The sequence below is a fragment of the Dicentrarchus labrax genome, unplaced genomic scaffold, assembly GCF_905237075.1.
Source record: "Dicentrarchus labrax unplaced genomic scaffold, dlabrax2021, whole genome shotgun sequence".
In the NCBI taxonomy this organism is placed as follows: domain Eukaryota; kingdom Metazoa; phylum Chordata; class Actinopteri; family Moronidae; genus Dicentrarchus; species Dicentrarchus labrax.
The window spans coordinates 8,040,180-8,066,554 of record NW_026136712.1 but is presented as its reverse complement, the minus strand read 5'-3'; the positions used below and the strand labels follow the sequence as shown (position 1 = coordinate 8,066,554).

The 26,375-nt window shown below is 40.2% G+C and overlaps 3 protein-coding genes across 4 annotated transcripts; 2 read left to right on the top strand and 1 right to left on the bottom strand.

The window, feature by feature from the left end:
- Position 1: 1 nt before the first annotated feature.
- atpaf2 (ATP synthase mitochondrial F1 complex assembly factor 2) lies at positions 2-4,051 on the top strand. The gene is made up of 8 exons (XM_051416592.1): positions 2-566; positions 658-702; positions 864-1,012; positions 1,453-1,550; positions 2,012-2,092; positions 2,217-2,329; positions 2,550-2,665; positions 3,139-4,051. Exons 1-8 carry the CDS (start codon positions 452-454, stop codon positions 3,274-3,276), a joined length of 855 nt encoding a protein of 284 aa, XP_051272552.1. The 5' UTR covers positions 2-451; the 3' UTR covers positions 3,277-4,051.
- Positions 4,052-4,266: 215 nt separating this feature from the next.
- On the top strand, positions 4,267-18,177 carry tom1l2 (target of myb1 like 2 membrane trafficking protein). 2 transcript variants are annotated; one of them, XM_051416586.1, is made up of 15 exons: positions 4,267-4,393; positions 4,829-4,913; positions 5,644-5,722; positions 6,000-6,149; positions 7,299-7,433; positions 7,563-7,712; positions 8,281-8,397; positions 8,543-8,676; positions 8,844-8,895; positions 10,801-10,969; positions 11,888-12,017; positions 12,212-12,287; positions 14,075-14,134; positions 15,106-15,142; positions 15,265-18,177. In XM_051416586.1, exons 1-15 carry the CDS (start codon positions 4,342-4,344, stop codon positions 15,411-15,413), a joined length of 1,575 nt encoding a protein of 524 aa, XP_051272546.1. In that variant the 5' UTR covers positions 4,267-4,341; the 3' UTR covers positions 15,414-18,177. The 2 variants fall into 2 exon arrangements, with proteins under 2 accessions (XP_051272546.1, XP_051272547.1); XM_051416587.1 differs by lacking the exon at positions 14,075-14,134.
- A 5,060-nt stretch (positions 18,178-23,237) lies between these two features.
- On the bottom strand, positions 23,238-25,862 carry foxl3 (forkhead box L3). The gene is made up of 3 exons (XM_051416593.1): positions 25,667-25,862; positions 24,396-24,564; positions 23,238-24,150 (listed from the first exon to the last, which is right to left on the bottom strand). Exons 1-3 carry the CDS (start codon positions 25,771-25,773, stop codon positions 23,677-23,679), a joined length of 750 nt encoding a protein of 249 aa, XP_051272553.1. The 5' UTR covers positions 25,774-25,862; the 3' UTR covers positions 23,238-23,676.
- Positions 25,863-26,375: the final 513 nt, after the last annotated feature.

The window sequence follows — 26,375 nt, the reverse complement described above, 5'->3', positions numbered from 1 at the left end:
CTCTTCTCATTGGTCAACGGAGTTCACCTTGCTAAGAACTTCAACGCTGATTGGTTGGACTTGCGGAAGGCTTTATGGGAATATTTGGGTGTAGTTTGTTCCTGTTACGTAAGGGTGCGTAGAAGCGCTTTTAAAACTACATTTCCCAACTATCAAAAATATTTGCGACGCTATCTGTCAAGCGCAGAAGGTCACACGCGTGTTTTTGAACGCAGGAGCTTGTATATGAGCTTAGCTGAGGAAGAAATGTGCGGCAGTAAATAGAGACATAACGCCTTTATACACTTAACCCGTAGAAACAAGTAGATAAAAGAATTGATGCTAATACACCTCCAAAAAAAATGCTGCATCTTTTTAACTAAGTGAAGCAGGTAGCCGAGCTAAAAGTGGTAGCTAGCATTTGAGCTAGCTTTTCTTCAAAACATTACATGTTCACATCTTCACTGCCGCTATGTTGAGGAGCCTTGTTAGAGTCCAGGGACTGTTTGGAAATACTCTTCTCGGTAACGTGTGGCCAAGAAGTCAGCACTGTCCGCTCGCTTTGAAATACTCCACAGCCACAGCAGGTAAGATACATGGTGTAACTCCTTGCTGCAGCATTATGTATAACTTTACCTTGCAGTGCGAGTGTTGACTGAAGTTTTCTGTCGTTTCCAGAGAGAAAAAGATTTTATCAAGATGTCAGTATATCCCAAGGTGAAGGTAGGTGTGAAATGTCACCAGTAATAGGTCCGAGTATGGTGTTTCTCCTAGCTTCCTTAAGGGCTTTTAAGGTTATGATATAGAGCTATTAACGAGCTGTTCATTCTCCTTATAATAGTCATTTTTCTGCTTTATGAATATGTTTTTCATTTCTTATGTAGGTGGTTTATATGAGGTAAACCTAGACAAAAGGAAACTGAAAACTCCTGGTGGGAAGCTGTTCACAGTACCAAATGAAGCCCTGGCTATCGCCGTGGCAACCGAGTGGGATGCTCAAAGGGACACGCTCAAGTTCTACACTATGCACCTGGTACGGCCTTTGGATTGTGTGTAAAGCAGAGTTTGTAACCTTGTGGTCAGACCCAATTTAGGGTTGCTTGATATGTAGATGAGATCCTTAGAGAATTTTAAAATAGCTCTATTGATGTGTTTTATGTGTGATGTGAACATCCCTGTATGCTAATTGACATGACAAACTTTACAGGTCCTCTTGTGGGATGGTTGTAAGAATTTGAGAGGGGAAATCTAAGTTGTGGTTTCCAAAAAAGTATGAGAAACCCTGATTTATTCTATGTATGTGAGACAGAAAGAAATATATAGCTTATTCTATGAGCAGCTGCAACCCAGAACCTCCATTGAGACAAGATCGTTTGCTCCAAAACTAACTGCAAAGTTAGTTTGAATCTTTTTATGCCACTAACGAAAAATGTAACTGACTGAAATAGTAATGTTGGTGCACTCCTCTTGCAGACTACACTGTGCAACACAGCTCTGGACAATCCCACCCAACGTACCAAGGACCAAATGATCAGTGCTGCCCTGAAGTTCCTAGAGACTGATACTATCTGGTATAATCCTTATTGACTTGAGCCTTTTATCAAATTACGTATTTTCAAAACATGCCATGAATAACAACAATAACTAATTCAGTGTTTTGTACATTCATATACCAGATATAACCACTGTTTACAAATCAGTGTGTGTAATGACAGCAGCAACAACATAATAACCAAGTAGATATTAAATGTGCATGAATGAAGTGACGCCCTTTTAATGAAAAACTCTAGTTTGTAAAAGACGTGAGAAATTCAGCACAATGACTACAATAGGATAAAATTAACTGATTATTTTCACATCATTGTGGCTAATTGCTGCAGGTACTGTCCTGCATTTGGGGTGTTGACTTAGAGTTTAAATGTTGTTGGTTATTTGCAGAGATATGTAACGTTAGGTGTTTTTTGTACACTGTTATTAGTAAGTTATTTGCAGTTGTTGCTTTAACTGTTAATGATGTTGATTATCTGTTTAGTTACAGAGTAGAGGAGCCTGAAGGTTTGGTTGAGCTACAGAAGAATGAGTGGGACCCTCTGCTGCACTGGATTGAAAACAGGTAACGGAAGCATTAGATTTTGTGAAGGAACATCGCCTGCCAAATGGTGATGCAGCCCTTGTAAATTAAGCTTCTGTATTAAGCTCTTTCCTAATTGCCTTTAACTCCTTCAACTTATTTGCAGATACAATGTCACTATTGGCTCCTCGTCCAATATTTTGGGTCCTGAGATCCCAGAGGCAACCAAAGACACGTTCCGGCAACACCTGAATTCTTACAACTTCTGGTCCCTGACAGGTAAAACAGGGCTTTTAACAGTTATGTGTTAAATGTGACATGTACAGAAGAGTTTTCATTTTGGTTGTTTGGTAACTGTAAACTGTGCAACTGAAAATGAGCAATAGACAAGTAAATGGGAAGTGTTGTGATATTTGATCTTGTTGCTTGGGTAAATACTATTGTAAGCTGTAATAGTAGTAGGGCAGAGCTATGCAGTAATATGGTTTCTCCTGTGCAGGGCTTGAGTATGTGATCAACCAGCTGAAGTCTGTCGTGCTGTCGATGGGGACGATTGACAGACATCTGAGTGTGGAACAGGCTGTGCTGCTCTCCAGACTGGAGGAGGAATACCAGGTAGGAAAGAAGCAGGGAAACATGATTTTTTCCGTCAACTTGGTATTAATTGGTATCATTAGCATATTTATTTCTTATAATAACCATAAACAAAAGGCCTTTGTCAAGATGTGTGGTGGTCCCGATCTTGGGACATTGTTATTGTTACTTAATGTTCGTATTTCTTCTGTACTCTGGAAGAACAGCACCCTCTTCTGTTTTCATCAGATTTTTCATGAAACCTAACGTGATAGCACCCAACGTACAAGTCAGTGTAGAGGCTGATTTTGCTTCTCTGAGTCCTGGTTTTACTTGTTTACACAACTTCTGCAAATGTTTTTGCTACTAGTAATGATTTTTTTATCTTGCGCTGCTGCCTGTAGTGCCTTCAGTGTAACAATGGAGAAACATAAAGGTTGGCTTGCTGCTCTTCCAGCAGACAACCTCATTGTTCTCTGTTTATTCCTCTAACGTGTTTTTTTTCTCCTGCATAGATCCGGCATTGGGGAAATGTGGAGTGGGTCCACGACTACGACATGTATGAGCTGAGGGCACGAACTGCTGCTGGAACTCTTTTTGTTCACCTCTCATCTGAGAGTTCAACTGTCAAACGCAAACTTATGCAGGACTGAGAATGATAAGCTCAAACATAAACGTCAGTGAGCACTCAGCGGATCTGCCCCTCAGAGATACACCCCAAGCACCTCTCTTTATTCATGTTTCTACATCCATGCAGACAGGCACAACACTTCCTGTCATTTCTATTTAACAGTGACAGCTGTTGCGTTTGTGATCTGTTATTGAGTCAGCTCTCTCCAGTAAAACATTGGCTGTATTTTTGCAGTGTTTATATGTGGCAGCTGCCAAGTGTGACACCCTTCACCAACTTTCCAGTCAGTTCTCAGTCATCCATGACATTTTGGACACTGCCGCACGGTTTGAAGAGAATGGTGACTAATGTTGTTGTCTGTCTGGTTGTGGAATGTTGTTTCCATGCCTGCTTTCTCTGTGCGCTACATTTGAATACTGGAAAAGTGCATATTCTATGCACACTATTCATACTGTGTAGTGTCCAAAAATGGTGCGCTGCATATACAAAATATTCACTTTACAGTTGGTGAAACATGCTACATTCAAATTATTTTCTGTGGTAATGAGATGAAAGCTTGAATGCTGCACACAGAAAGCCTATTCACCAGTATCATCTTCACAACACACTTCTGTTTCTACAATTTATTTTATTTTATTGCGAAGTGGATTGGATCCTCATCCAGAAATATTTTTCACATGCAGAGCTGAAGTTGTTTTGCTTCTTTGGCAGTCATATGTGTCTGTTTTCTTTCCACTTATCGTAAGCAATGTATGTTACCTAACTTTACTGTGAATTAAAACCCAAAATGCAAAACATTCTTATGTCTGTCAACATTAATCACCATGTGTGACTATACTGCGTCTGCATCAGCTCATATCGCAGTGAGTACCACTGCCATGAAATAGCCATTAGAGTTTTATGGCTGCAACCTTTGGTGTCTTTTATTTACAATCGCCAAACTAGCATGACGGATGTTCTAACTGTCCAATCACATTAAAGGTCAGGATTTCTTGGCCAATTACGTTGCTCTGTGGGCGGGACTCGGTGGACGTTCCCTCATGTATCATCATCATCCCATGGACTGGGTTGTTTGTTGTCGAGCAAGATGGAGTTCCTTTTGGGAAATCCTTACAGTACCCCAGTGGGGCATTGCATTGGTATGTAACCAGATGTATAGCAAACTACAACGCGTGAAGATAGACGTATATGTCATGGAAATGTGTTTATTTTGTGCGACAGTCGTTTACGCTCTCGCTACCTTTAGCATGCTAACGTCTCTGAATGAGTTCTCTACAGCTGGACAGCCACCGTTAGCCGCCTAGCTAACTAGTAGTTACGGTAACCCCTGCTGTCATTGTGCTAGACATATCGTTAACTTACTAAAGGTCTGTTTTCCGCTGTTGTCAGCTTCTAGGTCAGTGCTAAAAAACGTCAACGAATACAATTACTTAACATATGTGTTAAATGATGACTAATAGCTCTGTTAGCTAACAGTGAGCTAGCCACCGGTCAAAATCCCATAATTGTTGTGCTGTGTTTTACTGAGACGTCTTTACAATGTGTTTCCTGAACTAACTGTTTGTGTCTTTCAGAGAGAGCCACTGATGGCTCTCTGCAAAGTGAAGACTGGACCCTCAACATGGAAATATGTGACATCATCAATGAAACAGAGGATGGGTGAGTACCCAGGGAAAAATCAATCAATATCAATATATGTTATTGATTAATCCTCTTATATGCATTAGTTTAATTCTGTCTTCCTTGTTCCTGTGCTGTTAACATAATGCTGAAGCAAGATGTAGTATGAGAGTCAGTCCTTTTCCTCTTTTCTTTATCTGTGTCATACAAGGAGAAGGCTAGCTCTGGTTGTGTAAGGTGGATTTATGCAAGGCCTCATTGCTTATCTCATTCCTCCATTAACCTTGTACTGTATGTTTAAGCTGGTTTCTGACATCCAGGTCTTGTTTGATTAGTGGGTTGTATACTGGCACAGGTGGGGCTGGCTTAATGCAGTGCACTGTGTATCAGCAATCTATAAAAAGAGGTCTGACTCTACTTTTTTCTGTCTCTCGGGGAATGCAAAGGGTGTCATACGCCCACTGCTGTGTGGCTGATTTGATCTGTCGTTAGTGGTCAAAGAATTCAAAAGTTAATTATTACTTCCTCAGAGTGGAACAGTCACATGAACAATGCAGAGATTGTGAAAAGTCAAGGAATGATTGACATGTGCTTGCGCCTGGTATTTTTGCAAGTGCTGTCCATCATCCTGTCAGTGACATTCAAAATGCCCCGAAAAGCCATCGGCCATTAAGTTCTTGGTAATTGTGTTTGTTTGTGGCATATTGTACTTTGCTATTCTTGTGTGTTTTTAATGTGTGCTTTTATTTGTGTTTATGCCTGTGTGCAGGCCTAAGGATGCCATTAGAGCAGTGAAGAAGAGGCTGAATGGCAACAGGAACTATAGGGAAGTGATGTTGGCTTTAACGGTGAGTTAAAAGGGGGCAATAGGAGGGCAGCTTCACTGTATTTACATGTTACAGTCTTAAAAATGCTCTTCATGTTGTTTAGTTCTCCTTTTTCCTCACACATATTGTAATCTCATGTAGAGCGAATCACCTTGGCCCACTTGATTAGATCACATAATTTGCATTCACATAGAATTTGCAATCCAAAATGTCCATTCTAACTATGTCCAACTTTAGCAACGCCTATAACAGTGTTTTATTCACAGTTTGCACATTATTTCCGCTCTGCATCCACCAGGTCCTGGAGACATGTGTGAAGAACTGCGGCCATCGTTTTCATGCTTTGGTCACAAGCAGGGACTTTGTTGATGGCGTGCTGGTTAAAATCATCTCCCCTAAAAACAACCCGCCTACGATCGTTCAAGATAAAGTACTCGCCCTGATTCAAGTAAGCTAAAAGTAAAATTGCTTGCACCTAGTGTTGGTTTGTTCCCTTGTGTGTCATAATAGTCAGTACATGTCATAAAGCTTAATAGTTTATTCCCAAAACAGGTATTGAGTCTACATTTTCTTTTTTATTGCTGTACATGGATATGAGAGAAATCAGTCAGTTAGTGAGAGGTGTGCAGCTTAAGTGTTTTGTTATAGTATGTGTGGCTGTGCAGAAGTCCTGTCATCCCCAGGCAGAGCCTCAGGTAAAGGTACTGTGTCTCCAGGGCTTCAGCCAGGAGCAGCTCTAGTTACCTGTCACAGCTCGGGTAACCCTGCTGGGCTCATGTGGGCTGCTCTTGTTCCCACCAGGGAGACCATGTGACTGCAGTTTACAGCATGGATCCAGGAGAGGGGGTGCATACAGTTGCTATGAGGGAGAGGGATGAATCTAATTGCTTTTCGTTTGTCTAGTCATTAGCCAAACAAGTTTGCAAGAGAAGGGTGAGCTGGGAAATACTGTGTGGGAAAATGTGTTGACCAGCACTCCCTTTACACAACAGCAAGAGTATTGTTGACATTTCCTTTAGCATGGCAGGTAATACACAGTTGGCCAACAGTCTGCGTTTGTGTTGTGCAGCTCCCTAACCACCTGTCTCATCTCTCAGGTGTACCCTGGAGATGAAAAACGTGAGCATGTTTGTACAATAGTCCTTACAATATTTATGTATGTTTAGAGTCATTCTAAGTTGATTAATTCTACTTATTTTGCATATGTTGGTTTAAGTTACTTAGTTACGTCAACCAAAGCAAGGAAACCATAATTTAAATTTGAATTTTAGATCAATTGACCGAGTAGAACTCCCTCAAAGTCCTTGTGTACTTGTTTTTTGAAAGTGTGTCATGTATTTGAGCTGTTATAATGGCCCAGTGTTGCTTTAGCCTGTCCACTGCTGGGAGAGGGAAGCCAAGAGCTTTGTGGGTTTTTTTGGCTCAATGTATTCAAGGCAAACAAACTGAAATGATCAAAGAACAGGCCTCTTTTAGTATTCTGACACTGGCTTTGTTTGCTGTGTCAGCCCTCGCTTTACCCATTGTCTTTGGGGTGGGTTTGATCAGTCTCTCCCTATATTTTCTTTTAACTCTTTTCTCACGGTTCCTTCTCCAGGCATGGGCTGATGCATTCAGGAGCAGTCCAGACCTCACAGGCGTGGTCCAAATCTACGAGGAGCTAAAGAGGAAAGGCATCGAGTTCCCCTTGTCAGAACTGGAGACCCTGTCACCTATACACACACCTCAGCGGGTAGGAGGCGTCATACTAAGCATCTCAAATGTGTGCAGAAGTTTCTGTGCAAAGACCAAGCATTATTATCTTTCCAGTTAATTTGTCACGTTCTGTTATGCCTATTATCTCTTTCTCTGTTGCTTCTAGGTGGCTTCTGCTCCAGAGGGCGACTCCACCCTACATAAGTTTGCCACCACCACTACTCAGCCCACACCACAAGTTGTCCCACCAGCCTACACCACCCCTCAGGTCCCCAATATCCATGCCTCTGGATCCATCAATCCTACACCTGAACAGGTACAGTGTTACTCCCATGAACACACTTACAAGAGAACAGAGACACTCCAGAGTTTGTTTACACTGCTGCAAATGTGCTCGGTGTGACAGTGTCCCAATCCTCGTCAACACCACCAGTTATTTTCCAAATATATTCTGAATTAAAAGATTATAAAGCAGATGTTATTCAACACTATTTATTATGTAGAAGTGGATACTGTTACAGTATTTTTTTTTTCATGCAGATGAATTGTCAGTGTGAAGGTTGATTTGACTATTTCAACTATTTATTCTTTACTTTTAGCTGCTCTATTTCAGCTGTCTAACCATTAGTTTTAACTATCTCTCTTTTAATTTCTGTGGGCAGCTTACACGTTGTAATCCTATTTTGTTTTTGTTTTAAATCAAATCACACTTTTTTATTATTTGGTTGAGTTTGGTTTAGTAAGTTATGTACTACCCTAAAACAAAGTACCCCTGTTGTTGCCCGTAGCAATACTTTTGGCTGCCAGTTTGATCATTTAGGTCAAAAAAACAGTTTGCCAAATGATAAACTAACTGTAGATGAATTTACCTGTGTGACATACAGATTTGCAGACTGCGCAGTGAGTTGGACATTGTTCGTGGAAACACTAAGGTGATGTCAGAAATGTTGACTGAGATGGTCCCTGGACAGGAGGATGCTTCAGACTATGAGTTATTACAGGCAAGGCACCACTTATGTTAACACATTTAAGAGACTAGTATTTTTAGTTTTAAGAAGGCATGTATTGAGAAAACAGTAACCTGAGACCACTATGCATATGTATGTGTTTGTATGTATTTGGTACTATATGCATGTGTGTGTTCAGGAGCTGAACAGGACTTGTAGAGCCATGCAGCAGAGGATAGTGGAGCTCATCTCCTGTGTGTCTAATGAGGCAGTGACTGAGGAGCTGCTGCATGTCAACGATGACCTCAATAACATTTTCCTACGCTATGACAGGTTAGAAACACACATATAACACACAAATACAAGCGAAGACTCATCTTTTGGAGGACAAAAGTATGCATTACTCCTCTTTACCCTGACCTCACTGAGTGTTTGCACAGATTTGATTTGATAAACCTAAGAGTTGTTTTTCATTCTTTCATGTTCTTTCTTTGCTTCAGGTATGAGAGGTTTAGGTCTGGGAGGTCCTCGGCTCAGAGTGTCAACAATGGGGTGAGTCAGCAGTTAGTAACTGGTGTGGTCAAACACCCAATGTTTGCATCACCACTCATGTTTCCTCATTCTCTGATGTCGGCACCTTTCAGTGTCAGTAGTGTGGAATCACATGTTACATTATCAGTCAGGCTTTAAAATGTCTTCAAATTGCTGTTATCTGTCAATTCCCTTTTGGTGATTTACCAGATGTACATGCCTAAATAAATGGAAACCCAACAAAGATATATATGCATTTACTTTCATCTTTCATTTTTTTTATTCATTTTGAATATTCTGTTTTCCATTGTCTTTCTACAATTGAGCCTTTTGCATTTAAGTCCTGTCCAGTAGGGGGAAACATTGGCTGTGACGATACAGTCAATGCAGAGCAAAGTCATTGCATTTTGGAAAGTACTGGAACTGAGCTGGTTGTCGTACCAGAATGAAATACAATCAGCAGTCCAGTCATAACTTTGGAGTGGCCCAAGTGGAATTCTCCAAAAAGGTGCTTTAGATGAATCCAAAGCACTGTTGAAAGCCTACTTTCAGCATAATGCAGAAGTCATTGTCATTATTTACTTTTATATAGCTGTTTTTACTTTATCTAACACATGGGAGCCTCACTATTTTCTGTTTCTGTCTTGCAAGGTCATAAACCTACCTGCCAAAAAAATAACTAAAAATGTCCAAATCTAGATAGATTTTATCCTGCAGCACATGTACTGTATGCCTGCTGCTGCTGCTGCTGCTGCTGCTGCTTACAGTAGCGACCTTTCTTTCTTCATACCATCAGTTACCTCCACTTTATCTATGCATTAACTGATTTAACATTTAACATTTGCTTAGTTATACACCAAAATCTAAATGGACCAAAAACATTACCTGGAATGTTATTAAGGCCGGAGTAAGGGATCCTCTGTCAGCACATACTTACCGCATCACAGGGTTTCCAGTTTTATTTAGGCATGATATATCTTCCATGGGTATCATGCCATTACATCGTGTCCCTGCACTGGCATGTTAATGGTATTCACTGTCTCTTCCTTTCTGTTCTTTTCTGTTCTTCTGTTTCTGTGGCTAGCTGAGACAGGCAAGTATGAAAATATTGTCAACCTCCCTAAATGATCAATGTCACCCCACAGAGACTGTTGAAACATGGCAAAATAGTATGGGTCTTTTTCTCCACCGCTATCCGCCACCCCATATGGCATGTTTTGACTATGCAGCCCCCAAACAGCAAATTATATGATGAAGCTGGAGGTAGACTGACAGTGACACAAGCTTAAGATGGCATTAAAATGAATCGCTGTCATGTTGTGTTTACATTATTTTAAACAGTCAGGGTTTGGGATTTGCAAAAAAGGTCTTGATATAGGGACTCCTCCAGAGCCCAAAGATCCAATCCACCCCCCCTTCCTCCCTGCTGTATTTCTACCTTCTTAAGGGGATTGTTTTGTCTTTATGGATAACCAGTACATTTAAGAATTGGTAATGACTACATGTCCATGTCCATTCGTCCATTTCTTTGAGTCAAACACTAACCCAAAACCTAAATATGCCTCTTGGGTAGAGCAATATTCTTTGGACCCCCTTAAGAAACAGTTTTTCAGAAGATTACTTAATTTCCTGCTATCCTGAGTTACAGACATTTTCATGCTCTCCTGATGCTAACCAACACGTTTTCCAAAATTGTACTTGCACTGTGCCTTCATTTCTTTTTCACCCTCAATTTTGTTTTTCATATTCTTTTCCATATTTTCCAGACACCATCAAGGAACTATATACTGTTATAACCCCACCTTTCCTTAGCCTCCCATACAAGGATTTGTTTTGCTGCTCATGAGCCAGAAACCCTAAAAATCTTCTCTCAGTCTCTAAATGAAGCGAGAGCTACAGAGCATCTCATCTTTTCTTTTTCACCAGGTCCTGAGTGAGGCTACGGAGGACAACCTCATAGACCTCGGCCCAGGTTCCCCAGCGGTGGTCAGCAACATGCCGAACGCGGCCCCTACCAGCTTGCCTGCCGCCATCACAGCCCCTGCGGCAAGGCCCTCCTCCCCAGCCACTTTGGCCTCCCGCTTGGCTGGTCTTGGTATGCACACCCTGCCACAATCATTGGCCAACTGATGCTCTCCTGATACAACATATTGCAACCGTCTACAATTACAGCCATCTAAAATGATGCTAAGACTACATATTGTTTGTCTTATTAACAATAGCTGCCAAGAGCAAAGTGAGTCTCCTCATGCCAAAAGTGTTTTGGAACAGCAACTGCAGCTAAAGACACTTGCATTACTGGATTAAAGGAACAGTTCAACATTTTGAGAAATAGATTATTACTCTCTTGTCTGTGCTTTTTAAAGCTGGAGTTGGGAGTCAGTTAGCTTAGCTTAGCATCAAGTCTGCAAGTAGAGGGAGAGAGCGCTAGCCTGGGTATGGCCAAAGTTCAAAACTGTGCCTAGTCCTGTTGTCACTGTGAGGCTAGGCAACCAGCAGAGATTTCAAGAGGCCGCTCTACCTGGCTGAGATACAACCAGGTAATTGCTAAGCTTTAGAAGTGTTGATAGGTGCACTTTTGAACTTTGGACAGAGCCAGGCTAGCTGTTTCGCCCTGCCTCCAAGGTTTTAAGCTAAGCTAATAAACTCCCAGCTCTAGCTCCATAGTTAATGCACACATATCAAAGTGGTATTGATATCTTACTCACGGCAAGAAAGCAAATAAGTAACTTCCAATAAGTTAACTATAAGGTAACTATTCCTGTAACTGTTGTACCTGCACCACTATAAATTGTTGTAGACTTAATTTAGCCACCAGCTGATTGTGCATTTGACCTCTATTTCAGCACCAGCAATGGTTGCTAGAGGACTTTTGGACATGCAGTAAGCCTCTGTAAAAAAAAATATGTAAAAAAAATATTCACCCTATTACATTAGCTTTGCAGTTCAAACAGTAAAATTCTGTTTTATGTTGCAGGGTAACTTGATATTCAAGTGTATTTTTTCCCTACAGACATGGGTGCAGACAGTGTGAGCAGTACCTTGAGCTCTCTGTCTAGCTGTAAGCCCCCTCCTACCCAGGATGACTTTGATGTGTTTGCTCAAACCAGGACTGGAGCTTTGTCTGAACCACCGCGCAAGACGTAAGGACGTATTAGAAATTTATTGTTGATTTTGTTTCACATTCATTTTTTTTTGGCACCACCATTGATTAGAAAAATTGCATTTGATTGTTATTTTTTTCAGCTCTAGTCATATCTTTAATTAAGAACGATTAGACAAAACAAGTTCCCAACAGTATTACTGTATAAAAGCCTATTTCTACCTCTTGTCTCAGCTCTACAGCAGAAGACAGCGATGCCACTGGCAGCCTTCCTCCCACTCTGGATGTCCTACAGCCAACTGCAGGAGCGGTGAGTCTCAGTGACACAGGCTTTTATGTCCAGTGTGGGCTATAATTTTCGGTCTGTGCTTTCACACCTAGTCTGTGCTTTCATAACCACTCAAATAACATTTTGGAGCGTGTGTTTGTGTGTGAGCTGTACCACGATAAGCGCTCAAAATTAAGGATGTCCTGTTCACCTGGGGACCGTAAAAATAGCACCCTTTATATTAAGATACAGTGTTTGGGACAATTCTGGGAAATTTGTCATTCAAATGAAATTATTACATTTATTCATCATGGAATATAAATAATTCTAATTGTTGTGATGTGGCACCAGCACAAGCTCTACGCTACGTCACACATGGGCTTACACACAAATTCAATCATGGAGAGAGATCAGTGTAGCAACAAATTGAGTTATTTATTTCAGACTACCAGGGAAAACGTGAGGACTATATTCAAATATATTACATTGTAATTCATTCCCATGCATGCTAGTAATGGCAGAGTAATCACAGTCCATGTCACTCCTTCCAACAGCACCATGGGTCTCTCCCTCTCCTCTTGTGCTGTGTGCAGTGAGCCAATAGGTGTGGCGTTTGTCGGGCGTTTGACCTTCTCTTTCTCTCCGGATCTCTGGATTAGGGTGTTCCTATAGCTTATATGTAAATAGTTAGTTTGAGCTTGTAAATATTTAAATAGTTTATTTGATTTTCTCTCCCCCTTTGTAGATTTGTGCACTGCTGTTTGCAGTGATGCATTTATTTATCAAACAGTTAGAAATAAACAAAAAACTAGTAACTCAACCAGTGACTAAAAGAATAATGAACCCTGATTTCAGTTTTTTATTCAGATATCAGTACAGGGAACAACAAGCAGAACTTCCACGGTGGACCGGAGTGAGATATTGAAACAAAGTTATTACACTTTATTTATTATATAGAATGAAAAAGAGAACTTGAATTTGTGACAGCGGTTGTTAAGTCTGGGACAGTTGTGGGACACTGAGGGGGAAAAAAAGTTAATTTTGAGCCCTGACCACGATGAAGCATTTGCTCCCACGCTTTATAACCTGCTTACTGCTTGATGCTACTAATCCCTCGATGAGTTAACAACAGATAGAAAAAACAGGTTTAAACTTGTCTTGAAGAGTTTGTCTTTGTCCGTTTCTGCTTCTAACCGAGCCTGCAGTTTTAACAGCAGTATCGAAGCTGTTCTTTTTCATGCAGTACTAACGACTGGCATAGATTTTGTTTTGTCTTAACCCTGTTTTCACACTTGATAATGGTCCATCGGGGAAGGGAATGAACGCCGGTCAGATGTTACTAATCAGTTTGTCCTGTATCCAAGTGACCCTTTCAGCATGTCGAGTGTAACACTAAAGAGTGAAAACTAACATGCTTGGTGTGAATGCGCCCTGTCGGTTGTTGGCTGTGTAAAACAGGAACTTTGAATACTGGCTGAAGCAAACTGTGCTCTCAGATACGACGCTGCTTGTTCCATTTATCGTCGCCCGCTTTACACTGCGTTTCCAGCTTTAACCGGCTTGTGCGAGGTGCTCAGCGCATATCGATGTGACTCCTTGTCATTATCATCCGTGCATGTGACGCACCACACCATCCACAAACATTGATTTCCATTTCTTCATTTTTTCCTCACAAAATACTTTCTGACGTTGCATTTGAGTTAACACTGAAGTTCATTTAAGTCATATTTTTTTGTTGTGTTTGGGGCGGGTTTTTTTTTTTTTTTTTCTGTTGTGGCATTGCTGCCCGTCCACCGGCCACCTGCGGCGCTCTTGATGCTGCCCCGTAGGGTGTTGGAGGCCAGTCCTCTGTCATGGATGACATAGAGGAGTGGCTGTGTACTGATGTGGTGAGCCCGTCATGATTTTTATTTCTGCCTGCAGTTTTCTTTTCCCTTTCTCTTTCCTTTTTCACTCTTGTTTATTCCCTTATCTCATTTTAAAACATGGTTTTAAAGTAGCAATATATTTCACTCATGTTTCCTCACTTTTTGATCAATCACATACTAATATCCTTGTTCACTTTAAGTTACTAACAGTGTGTTGTGGGGACAAACTAATTTTGTCATTATTATGACAAAATTTAGTAAAATGAGCATGAGGTTTTGAAAACAGATATGTGTTGGTGGATACAGTGTAGATAATGCTTTCCCATCAGCAGTGGACACACTATCAAGTGTCCATAATCAGGTTTTAGTCTGGCACTAAAACATCATAATGGAACGACTGTATCCATCTGCCCTCAGCTCTTTCTTCTACCGCGTGAGATTTTTACTTGTAACTTCGGTGAAATCATTTTTTTTTTGCCTAACCTAAAGAAATAAATTTCCCCCGGGATCAAATAAAGTATTTAAAAACACATTTTTTTGATTCTTTCAAGTTAATCTAACCGTTTTTAATGTGATGAAAGGGAGGGAAACACATTTAATGTTGTGATAAAGCATCACAAGCCAAGCATTCATGCTCATTTTACACTCGTTTATGAAATCGTGTTGCGTTACTGTGTGGAAATATCCAGCTGTTTTTGTCGGGAAACAGCTGGTGGATTTGTCTTTGTATTCATAGTATTTTGTATAAATGGGCACCAGTGAAAAAAATATATTCCAAAATAATTTGCAAAAGTTTGGGTGAGTGGTGCTGATGGGTAAGTGGCTCCTTATATATGTAGAATAAAGCTGGTGAGTGAGTGCTGAAGTGGGTGATTTGGTTTTGGGAACGTGCACAGGGTCAGAACTGTACTTGGTTTGTGGTGGTTTGCAGTGGATCAAATTTTACAGTGTCAACTTCCAGGTGTTACATTGTGGTCTTTCCTTTTCAACAGAAAGGAGATGAAGGCGAGGAAGGCGTGACAAGTGAAGGTAAGGATGACATGAATCAAATTTTCTCTCATTTTTCCAGCTCCATTTTGACCACCCCTCCGCTAAAATTCACATTCTCTTCCACCTTTTGTTTTCATTTCCTTTCATCCGAATGTTTCCAGAGTTTGACAAGTTCCTCGAGGAGAGAGCCAAAGCTGCAGAGATGGTCCCCAACCTACCGTCGCCCCCGAGTGGCGAACCAGGCGCGGCGCAGGGAACCCCCAGCCGCAAGAAGCCGGACAGGCCGGATGACGCTTTGCTCGCCATGTAAACCTCTCCCATCTTTGCCCTTCGGAATCCCCAGCATAAGACCCGACCAGCCGAGCAGCATCACCCGAGGACGGACTGACCTGATCGCTAAAACACACCCACCTCCGTTCTGAATCATCACGACACTATTCAGTTACACTACAGAGATTTGTACATGCAAGGAAATTATTCATGTCCTCCGTTAATTTCTCACAAGAAAAGGGAAAACCCAACAAATGGCCTGTTTTGATACGACGATGGATCTCACAAACGACGACCAGTGTCAGAGACTGTGAGGCAGCCTGCTTGTACCTTCTTCTTTACGTGTGAAGAATCTCCCTCCGCCTGTTGTGGACTGCAGAGCTTCATGTTGCAGCTAATCCTAAAAGTACCATGTAGAGTTTTATAAAAGAGGCGTCTTGCTGTCCTCGTCATTAGTAGGAAATCATTTTCTTACCCAAGCCCTTAAAGCATGCATTAACACCAACCAAACTTGATCATTTAAGTTTGTACAATTTAAAGAAACCCCAGCAGAAAACATTAGGTTTGTCACTGCTGAAATGCCCATGAGAGGCCGAAGCAGTGAGCAGACCTACAAGGATATTGTTTTGGTGTTTATCAGTCCCTTTGCAAGTCAGTCTGAGTTGAATTGTAAATCTGTAAATGACAAATGTCAAGTTTATTAGTCGTGTGTATATTTAAGCTACATATGTATGAAAGAGATGTTGATTTAATGTAGATTTTTGAAAAAGGGGTTTATCTTCCAGCTGCTCTGACAATAGGGATGTACCTCACTGGGGTTTTTCACAAGAAAAGGGAATAGTTAGACATCTCATATACAAAAACTCCTTTAAAAAAGGAGACGGGAATTTAGTTTTGGCATTATTGCGCACCACACCGACAAATGTGTTCTTTTACCTTCCTCTAAGCCACGTGTTTCTCTCTGACGGGCTTCACCGCAGTTGTTTGACGATATATGGCTCACAAGAGATTATTTTGCTGAGATTTTTATTGGCCTGAAGCTGCTGTCTGAATATTTTTGCTGGTAGCTGGTCTTAATTCCACCTGCTGAAAAATGCTGTCTTAATTATTCTTATTTGTGTAATCATCTTTATGCTGAACATAGATAACTTTGTGTCATGAATTTAAGTGGATTGAGTTCACAGGGAGCGGTAATGTTATTTCCCAGTAAGAGTTGGGCCTAGCTGAAGCGATACATACTTTCATTGGTGAGGTTCATATTGACTATAGGTGTAAGTAAACTCCCTTTTTTAAGTCCATCGGTGCTGTATGATTCCTGTTCTGAAAAAAAGTTCAGAGGACCAAATTTGTGCTTTCGTCTGGATGTAAAATTTTTTTGGATAATTGGGTTTTTCCCTCACATAGTCCGGTCCTCCAAAATCCACTCAGTATCACACTACAGAAGCTGTTTGCACATTATTGCCGTGCATTTCTCCTTTTATTTCTTCATGCTGACATCTTTAAAAGGCCTGACCTTTCCACATGACATTTGTTTTCAGAAAATGAGCTGGCTGCAGACGTTGTGCTACAAATGAGACATTTTACTCTTTTGACAATAACAAATGCAACATGTTACACAATCACTACAAGCTTAAAAACAAGCGTGCACTTTGACAGTCGCATTACCTTTCAACTTGTACTGTAAATCAGTTAACACTTAACCTGATGTAATTAATGAGAACTGTTTGGAAAATATTTGAGCAGAAGTGTAGAGATAATTTATTCAGCACTGTTTGTTTTTTTTGTCATCAGATCAGTATTTTAAATCATTTTATTGTACAAAAGAAAAATGGGGAAATGAACTATGTTTTGGGACAGAATGAGAAATTGTCATAATGGTGTGTGTTTTAGTGTTTATGGCTTTTGTTAATGGAGTTCAGATGTTCCTTTTTTTTTTATATACATTGCTGCTGGCTAATGTATCTTATTTGTCATGTTTATTGGCTATGTGGATATATTTTGTCGGTTGAATGTGTTCATACAGTAAAAATCAGTCCATCACTGCTGTAGATGTACGGAAATCCCACCAGTTTTCTCATGTGTGTCATGAAGGAAGGATATTTTTAATTGCGTCACTCACTTATAATTTGTTTTTGCACTGACTAGCACATGACAAAAACAGACACAATTAACTTGCTTTGGACATTTTGGTCAAAGCATCAACATTGCACATTCTGAAAGGGTATCCTTTTCTCCTTCTGTTTCCTTGTTTTAGGTGTGTGTGTGTGTGTGTGTGTGTGTGTGTGTGTGTGTGTGTGTGTGTGTGTGTGTGTGTGTGTGTGTGTGTGTGTGTGTGTGTGTGTGTGTGTGTGTGTGTGTGTGTGTGTGTGTGTGTGTGTGTGTGTGTGTGTGTGTGTGTGTGTGTGTGTGTGTGTGTGTGTGTGTGTGTGTGTGTGTGTGTGTCAGCTATTCTGTTATGCAGAAATCTCAGTTGATTGGGGGGACAAACCCCGAAGCCTCCAAATGTGTGTTTCAAAGAATACATTAGTTACAATCCTGCCTGATACCGCCCAGGATCTACCTGGTTTCTATCAGTGTGAGCTCTGTCAGTGGTTTGTAACTGAATCTCAGCGTAGAGTCATCTCTTGTTTTTGCAGAGCAACAATACGTTTCTTTGTGTGTCTCTGGATGATATGAAAAGAGATGCTGATAAGGGAGGCTGTGCTGTGTGACTGCTATGTTCCTGAGTTGCCTCATCTCTCATTTCTCTTTGTGTTGTTTGACTTATGCATGAACTCTAATAAAACATTAGCAGTGTGTCCGCATCCTTTGTTTTGTCTTTATTTTGTTTAGAATAATTTTTTTTCCCCTGTTATTTTCTGCACTACGACACGCTGCCACCGCTCCAAGCCCTCTCCTTGGCTCACCATCCTCTGCCCGGATCCCTGTGACCTGCAGTAAACCCTCCTCATTTACCTTACTCCCACCCCCTCCTTCTCTTCTCTTTGGAGGCCCGTGGGCCCCACACCAGGGGCTTCCCCATTGGTCGTCAGGAATCGCCTCATCCCACAACATGGCCCCTCACATTCTGCCTCAGTCACTGGAGCGATTTTCCCGGTCAAAAAGAAAGAGGGGTGTGTCTGTCGGGACAGTAGACTGGAACACGCCAGTACACAGGGTCCCTGTTTGACTCAACGTGCTGTTTCTAAATCAGTGACTACCTCACAATCTCTTTAAAACGCACTGCACAAAAGAGCTGGCGGATTTCTCTTTGAGAGGTAAATGCTTTTATGTTTTCAAGTTCAACTCTGAAGGAAAATTTAACAATTTCAATTTTTTTATTTTTTAGGATGTATTTTAGATTAGATTTCGATTCCTTTAGAATGGAAAAAATATATCCGCATTAGGTGGTAATTCAAGAGACAAATCGTGTTTATCAGAAGCTGAGGTACCATGTGCTCCACATTGGTATAAGACTGTGTAATGTTACTGTTAGTATGAAAACGTGCTACACCAACAACTGCTATAAGGTATGTGTGTGATAGTTAAACAGTGATTTGAGCAACAATCTATCACTCCTTAGCTGTGCATGTTCTCCCCTTCAAATAAAAGTTAGGCATGTTGGTTAAATTTTGCCAAGCATCACATTAACCCTTACATAATATCTGTTGCAGAGGCCTGAGCACATGGAGCCGCTGGACTCAGGAGCAGAAATGTAGAGCATCCCCTTTTACTCTGAACATTGATACACTGTGTTTGTGACTCCCTTCTCCACAAGCACTTAGTTAGCACACCCTGGTGGCCGGAACAACAGAGCCTGATGGAACACGTGTCAGAGGTCAAATTGAGTGGAAAAGGATGTAGCTGATGAAGAAAATCATCTTCCAATAAGTTGAACCGTAAATAAAACCGAATAGACTGCTGTATCCACCATAAAGCAGCAGAGGAAACTGGATTAAGCTACAAAATGTACCAAATGCTGCCTGGAGCTGTGGTGCATTGTAGTTGCATTGCATGTTAAGTTACAGTGCAATGGATCTGCTTTGCAACACAGAACTTGGTCATATAACAGCTCACTGCTTCAACGAATGTGTTCTTATACAGTAACTCATTTGCAACAACACCGTAATTACTATTGTAATTGGAGGGAATACATAGATTTATCCATGTATTCTTGCTACTTTTAGATAACTACACTTATTTCTTATTTACTGTGTAGGTATAAAAATTACATTAATATAATTTTGGGGAGCATTTTATGGCTTTTATTAAATAGTTGAAAGTGGAAAGAGTGCAAAGGTGAACCAGGGATGTTGCTTTTCTGTTGTTAACCCCTTGGCCAGCAGGGCAACCCTGTAATTATTGTAGATTATTGATCACTTGTTTTTCAGATATGTAATATTTTTTCAGTACCTGTAATGAGAATATATTATTCTTTATCTATACTATGAGGGAATTCAGTGGTATGTTTTTGTATGCATTTCCTTGCCCCTTTCCATTGTATATCTAGTACCATTTTTTAGTAATGCGACATTAAAGCGATGATCAGATTAATCCAATAATTTAATACAGATTATTTTAAAATGGACCATTTTGCATAATGAGTACTATTGTTTTTGGTATTTATGTTATATTTTGATGCTAATACTTTTGTACTTTTACCTAAGTAACATTTTGAATGCATGATTTTTACTCGTAACATAGTATTTCCACTGTATTGTACTGCTACTTTAATAAAAAAAAAAAAAAACAACACCACTACTAGTACTACTGGTTAAACTTAAAAGCTTAAAACCTTTTATTGGGACGTTGTCAGAGGGCAGTTAATTCAATATGGCAACACTTTTTAGTTTTATTAGATGACATACATTTTGCAAGTCCTTACTGTTATTTGTCTAACATGTTCTCACTGGGTTTCTGATATCAAACTGTGGCTCAAAGGGTCACATCATGACCCTCTGGTGTAAGAAATACTGAACACCTTTCCTGAAACGTTACCACATCTGAAGTGTTTATCAAAGGAGAACTGACAAATTTAAACAGATATCTGGCATATTTGAATGTCAAACCCTCTCCTTTATTAAACTACCTATTTTTCATTTTCTCTCTGGAAGTAAAACCCTTCTGGTCCCCTCCAGTCAACCACCCTCTGCTGTATTCCTAGCAGGGACGTCCTTCTAACAGTCGAAATGTAAACACGTCTCCCAACTGCCATTGACTGACGTGCTGTGTTTATTTTCTCATTACTGACACACACACACACACACACACAGAGCCATTTAAAAAATAATAGCATATTCTAGCCTTAAAGTGCTAAACCTGCAGGAGCTCTGCACATGCCATAAAATGACAAAGGGCAGAGGTGTGTGTGTGTGTGTGTGTGTGTGTGTGTGTGTGTGTGTGTGTGTGTGTGTGTGTGTGTGTGTGCAAAGTCCTCAGGCTATTTCACTGATCTTAATTAGCTGGTCAGCTCATATTGATATCAGTGTGTCTGCAGTGTGTGATCATTCACACTCCTCCAACGACAGCTCAAGGAAGCAGTTAAGAACAGAGAAATAACACTCACGCACTGAAGAGATACACTCTAATAAGAAGCAAACAATACACTCGTATTTATCTTCATTCCCATAATCCTCACCACAGCCTCAGTGAAATCCAGTCTCTAAACAAACACTCAAGATTAAATGACCTATTTGTGTTTATGATTTACTTTATATTAACGTTGCAGATCAATGGTTTCCCAATTTTCCTCTACCTGCAGTTCTGCTGTTTGTTGCCCCTGAGCTGCTCATTTTACCTGGCAGCATACACATAATGAAGTCTCAAACAATTTTACACACATACTATAAATGAGAATTATTACCATGTAGGTAATTATAAACAACTGGCTCAAGATGTTAGAGGGATTAACTAGGAACGAAACAAAAGAGATGAATTTAGAGTGTTCATTTAATAGAGGCCATTCATTGGGACACCATGCCAGTAGCTACAGTTTCATATATTCACTGACAACATAATATGTGCATTGACTTTTCGGGCCTGACTGGTGCCTTGCCTTCTCTTTAGCTGCCTCAGAAGACCCCATAGCCTCGGAGCACTTTATGCTAAGTTAATTTACCCAAATATATCCGCGGCATCACGGCAGCAGCAGCAGTGGCCCCCGCTATTCAACATCAACAACTTTGTTAATGGAAACTTGCTGATCCATAAACGCTTGTGCCGCCGCAGACGTTAGCTGGGGGGCAGTTCACATATGAATGTTAAAAAACCCACAGATCGATGAGGGGCATTTGCAAAGGAGGCATAAGGTGTGTTTAATTATAATTGCGTCATGTGGCGTGTGTTTGTGTGTGTGTGTGTTTGTTGGGGGAGGTGTAGCTGTTAAGGCTTAGGCAGGGGCCTCTGTATTTAAATAGGGTCACATCTCGGCCTCACCTTGCAAGTGTTATGCTATATTAAATGCCACTCATGTTAAGTGTGTTGAAACCCTCCTCTGATGTAGTCAAGACATAATATAAAGGTTAAATTGAAAAATGTCCCTTCAACGGTACAGGAATGCGCCATGATTGATCTCCTTTGTACAGGCAAAAAATGTTGGCCAGACCTCTGTTTCGTTAGGCCTCCTTTAAGTGTGTGGATACAGTATGTTATAATGAGGAGTGACTGGATTAGAATTTAAGTGTCAGTCAATCAGGATTTCAAAAGGTCAGTGAAAAAATTAGCAAAATGTGGGCAGAAGGTGGGTCTGAAACGGGTGGGCTCAGTCAGAATAGGCCTTTTTCTTCTACAGCAGACTTGCCACAGTAGGAAAAGCACAGGTAATAATGTTAATGCTGGCTCTGTTCTGTTCAAGTGTCTCAGTAAGTTATGACAGTGTCCCAAATCCATACTGCAACCTAATTCTAAACACTTTTTCTATGTAGTGTGTTGATAATGGAAAAGTGGCCTATACTCAAACTGGACAGTATATTCAGTTCAGTGCTGTTGATGGACAATATTCTCCCACAGTGCAATGCACAAAGGAAAATAAATAAATTGCGAGTGGTTCAGAAAGATCTCAGAAAACAAAAAAAGCATTAAGTCTTAAAAAAAAGCATTCACTGTGTTGCAGTGTCACATGCTATACAGTAAACAGTATTAACTGTTATTTAAAGTGCAAAGGCAAAGTGCAACTTTAGAATGACACTGTCAGTTAAACCTACATACATAGAGATAGCAAAATGTTTCACCAAACTTCAACAGTTTCTGTTTTCTTAGAGCGGTGTCACCACCATACATGATCAGTGTTCAGCTCAGCTGCTCCTCATATATATATATGGTACTGTATAGAATGAGTATGTTTTATGGGTTTGAGAAATGCCGACAGTGAGCCAGCATGCACAGGATCCTGAATCTGAGGCAGCTAAATGGACTTCAGCCATCATTCGTCTTATTATTTACAGCTGTGTTTTTCCTACTGTGACATGTCAAAGTGTCTTCTATTAAAAAAGGTCTGTTGCCAACTTTATTAGATGTTATTGCAGAGAAAGAAAGGAGTGCAGGCATGAAGGTTTCATTAACACATTTGAACATATGCTTCTACTGCATGTATTTTGGGAAAAAATAATGAAAAGCCACAAGATGTGTGTCTACTTCAGCAGTTCAACTTCTGAAATAAAAATATTTGTATAAATTTGTAGGCTTATAAATTCTGTTTTTCAATGAGGGAGAAGGTGTGTATGTACATTTACAATTTAAGAATTTTTAAGGAGGCAATTGATTTCTTGAAATATGTCTGGAGGGGATCTTTCAAAATACAAGACTTGTCAAAGATGTTTGTCCTGACATTCACTAAACTAAGGCAGGAGAAATAATATGACCAAATCTGCCATTAATCAGAAAACCATTCAATTCTGAATGTTTTTTTCTTTTATTAGGAAACCACCTCAACTTCTGATCTGAAGATAATCTAATAAATCAGATTTTTGAACACATCATACTTGCGCTCACAGCTCTTGTGTTTATACATATAGAGATACCGTAAACTAGTCTATGTCAGCACTGGACACTGCACATACAGTATAATGACAATATGAATGCTTTTTTGCTATCTTTTGGATGAATTCTTAGACAGCACAATTCTTTCTTTAAGTGACTTTTTCTTTATCTAGAACCCATCACACAATACTGTACCTCTATACTTTGTTCCTCATTTACATTTTCAAGTCAGTAAAATTCCTCTTGTGGGGTTTCTCTTCTGTCTTTGGATGTCCTCACAGTACTTCCCAGTTTTGGACACAGACGACAATGAAAGAATACGTTCAGTCTCTGCTTTTCTCTCCTCCTTACAGAGTCCAGAAGTGCAGGTTCAGATGTTGGGGCTCCAGAACATGTACAGGCGGCCCCGTTGGCCCTATGTGAACGGAGCCGTGGGAGGATCTGAACCCAGGCAGGGGTGGATCCGGCGTGGATAGAATGTAGTCAATGCTAAACTTGATCTCTGACTCCGGTTTCCCCTGCTGGCCGGGGTTTGGGATGAGGTGGTTTTGCTGGGGGCCCGGCCTCGGCCTCTCAGGGTTCAAAGGGCACAGGGTGGAGTCGGGTTCGGGGTGGTGAGCTGTGGGCACACGCTGATTGCTGTGGCTCTCCAAGGGGTGGAAAGGGGTTTCTCCTGAATCACGGAAGCCGATTTTCATGTTCCTCCTGCGCCTGCGACGCCGGAAGTTGCCGTTTTCAAACAGGTCGAGCATGGATTCACAGCCGGTGGCAAAAGTCCAGTAGTTTCCCTTTCCCTTCTCATTGCCCTCTGTCCGAGGAACCTGTGGGAAAAATAACAAATACTTGAAGATGAATAAAAATATAACAAAAGCAATAATAATTAGAGGAAGAAACACACTATTACTACTGAGGAAAGGAAAAAACATCACTGAACCTAAACCTATTTCTCCTACTAAGAAGATAAAAAGGCAAATAATAGAAAATAATAGTAATAATGATAATAATAATTCTCTTAACAGGACAACAACCCTTTACTATTTTGTTAAACAGACATATTGTAGTGTACCTTGATGAAGCAGCTGTTGAGAGACAGGTTGTGTCGGATGGAGTTCTGCCAGGCTCTCTGGTTGGAGCGGTAGTAAGGAAATCTCTTCATGATGAACTCATAGATGCCCGACAGAGTGACCCGCTGCTCGGGGCTCTGCTGGATGGCCATGGCTATCAGAGCTATGTAGCTGACACACAGACGCACACTTCATTCAGGTAACACAATGTGAGCAAGTTGAAAAAGACAGGCTCTTAAGTTATTAAAAGGCTTACCTTTGCAAAAGACTGGACTTAATTTGATTATATAAAGATGATCATAATGCATTATTATTACAGTAAATAACAAAATATTTTTTGTTTTCATATGTTGTGGACTATGCATGAATAAATATATTTTTCTTAAATGTACATTTCGAGATAGACAAACTGTTGTCTGACTGCAACAAATCGGGATACTGCTCAAAAAGTGTTTTCGACATCAATCACAGATTTGGAACATTTCAAATCTGTTACACTCAGTGACCTCTGAGAACCCAAAGAGAAGTAACACGCTATTTGTTGTAGCAGACCTTTTAACATGTCATCAGTTTGAGCATTTCTAATATAGATAGGGAACGTTATCAGGTATCAAGCTGAGGGAAAAAAATGCTAATTTAGTTTTTTTGAGCTTTTAAAGAGGATCAAACAGAACATTCTGGTTAACTTAGTGGAAAAGGAACTGAAAGTTTTAAATCTTATTTTCTAACTTCACTTCAAACGGATACTGATGTTGAAAACAAAAAACTAGACTCCCGTATAAAAATCACCTTTACAAATTATACCTTTAACTGTGATAAAAGTCTATTCTTTTCAAAAGTCTATTAATTCCATTATAAATTGACCTTCAGCAGCTGTCTCGATAGAGTCAACTTCATAATATATCTATCTGCCTCCTAAAGCAAGGCTCATTTTTGATTTTGATTTGAGTTATGTTTTAAAACTTATTGTACTGAATATATTTTGGGTACACTGATAAAACTAAACTAGGCTGCAAGTAAAATAATCTAAAATATCTTTTTGTTTTGTTTTACCCAAATGAAACAAAACTCAAATGACATGAAAAACTAAAAAAATTTTACACAAAAAATTAAGAAATAGTAAGGATTAAAGGTGAAATATTAGCCAGGTAAAATATAAATCAGTTTTTAAAACCTCTTGATATTAATGTATATGACATTCTGGTAGATAATGTGATATAAAACAGCTTCCTTAAAAAAAAAAAAAAAAAAAGAAGTTTAAAATGATCCATACCTGTACGCGGGTCTGCACATTTTCTTCTCTTCGTCAGTGCTAGAGGAAGGGTATCCGTCTCCATCGTAGTTGAAACAGTTGAAGGGATAGTGAGAGTTATCAAACATATCTACACCTTGAGGAGTCGGATGTGTGATCCAAAGTGTCTGACTCTCCTGGCCAAAGCCCAGCAGCAGCAACACCCTGTCCTGCTGCTCTGCTCTGCCACCATGCTCTGCTCAGCCAGCTGACACTCACTCTGAGCTCTGCTGATGACGGCTGCCTCCGGCCCCCCTCGCCCCCTCCTAGACCCAGCTGCTCTCCAGGAACAGGCAGCAGGTCTCAAGACTCAGGACCACCTCTCTGAGCTCTTTGAACTCTTGTTCTGGTCTTGTGCACTGCTGCAAGTCTTTATCTCATCCACACAAATCTTTATTTTGCCACTTTTTAGGGTATCTAAGATGAACTCTTTCAAATGAATCTATTGAAGCGCAGAAGGTACTAGACTAGAAAGAATTTAAACCCATAATGTGCTTTAACTTTAAAATTATATCAAGGACCCCTTAATTCTTACCTAAATTAAATAAGCAAAACATACAAAAAGTAGATAATCCTGTAGAAATAGGGACATGTATTTAAATATAATAAATGCTCTAACTGTGTAGTTTCTGGAAATGCTTCACATTTATTTTATAATCTTTATATTAAAAAATTGTGCCATTAAAATGTG

Coding starts and splice junctions, on each gene's coding strand:
- atpaf2 (XM_051416592.1), top strand. CDS start 452: ATGTTGAGGAGCCTTGTTAGAGTCCAGGGACTGTTTGGAAATACTCTT. Junction 2,093..2,216: donor CTGCACTGGATTGAAAACAG/GTAACGGAAGCA, acceptor ACTTATTTGCAG/ATACAATGTCACTATTGGCT. Junction 2,666..3,138: donor GACTGGAGGAGGAATACCAG/GTAGGAAAGAAG, acceptor TCTCCTGCATAG/ATCCGGCATTGGGGAAATGT.
- tom1l2 (XM_051416586.1), top strand. CDS start 4,342: ATGGAGTTCCTTTTGGGAAATCCTTACAGTACCCCAGTGGGGCATTGC. Junction 6,150..7,298: donor AAGTACTCGCCCTGATTCAA/GTAAGCTAAAAG, acceptor TTCCTTCTCCAG/GCATGGGCTGATGCATTCAG. Junction 8,677..8,843: donor ATTTTCCTACGCTATGACAG/GTTAGAAACACA, acceptor TCTTTGCTTCAG/GTATGAGAGGTTTAGGTCTG.
- foxl3 (XM_051416593.1), bottom strand. CDS start 25,773: ATGTTTGATAACTCTCACTATCCCTTCAACTGTTTCAACTACGATGGA. Junction 24,565..25,666: donor ATGTGCAGACCCGCGTACAG/GTATGGATCATT, acceptor TCTGTGTGTCAG/CTACATAGCTCTGATAGCCA. Junction 24,151..24,395: donor TCAACAGCTGCTTCATCAAG/GTACACTACAAT, acceptor TTTTTCCCACAG/GTTCCTCGGACAGAGGGCAA.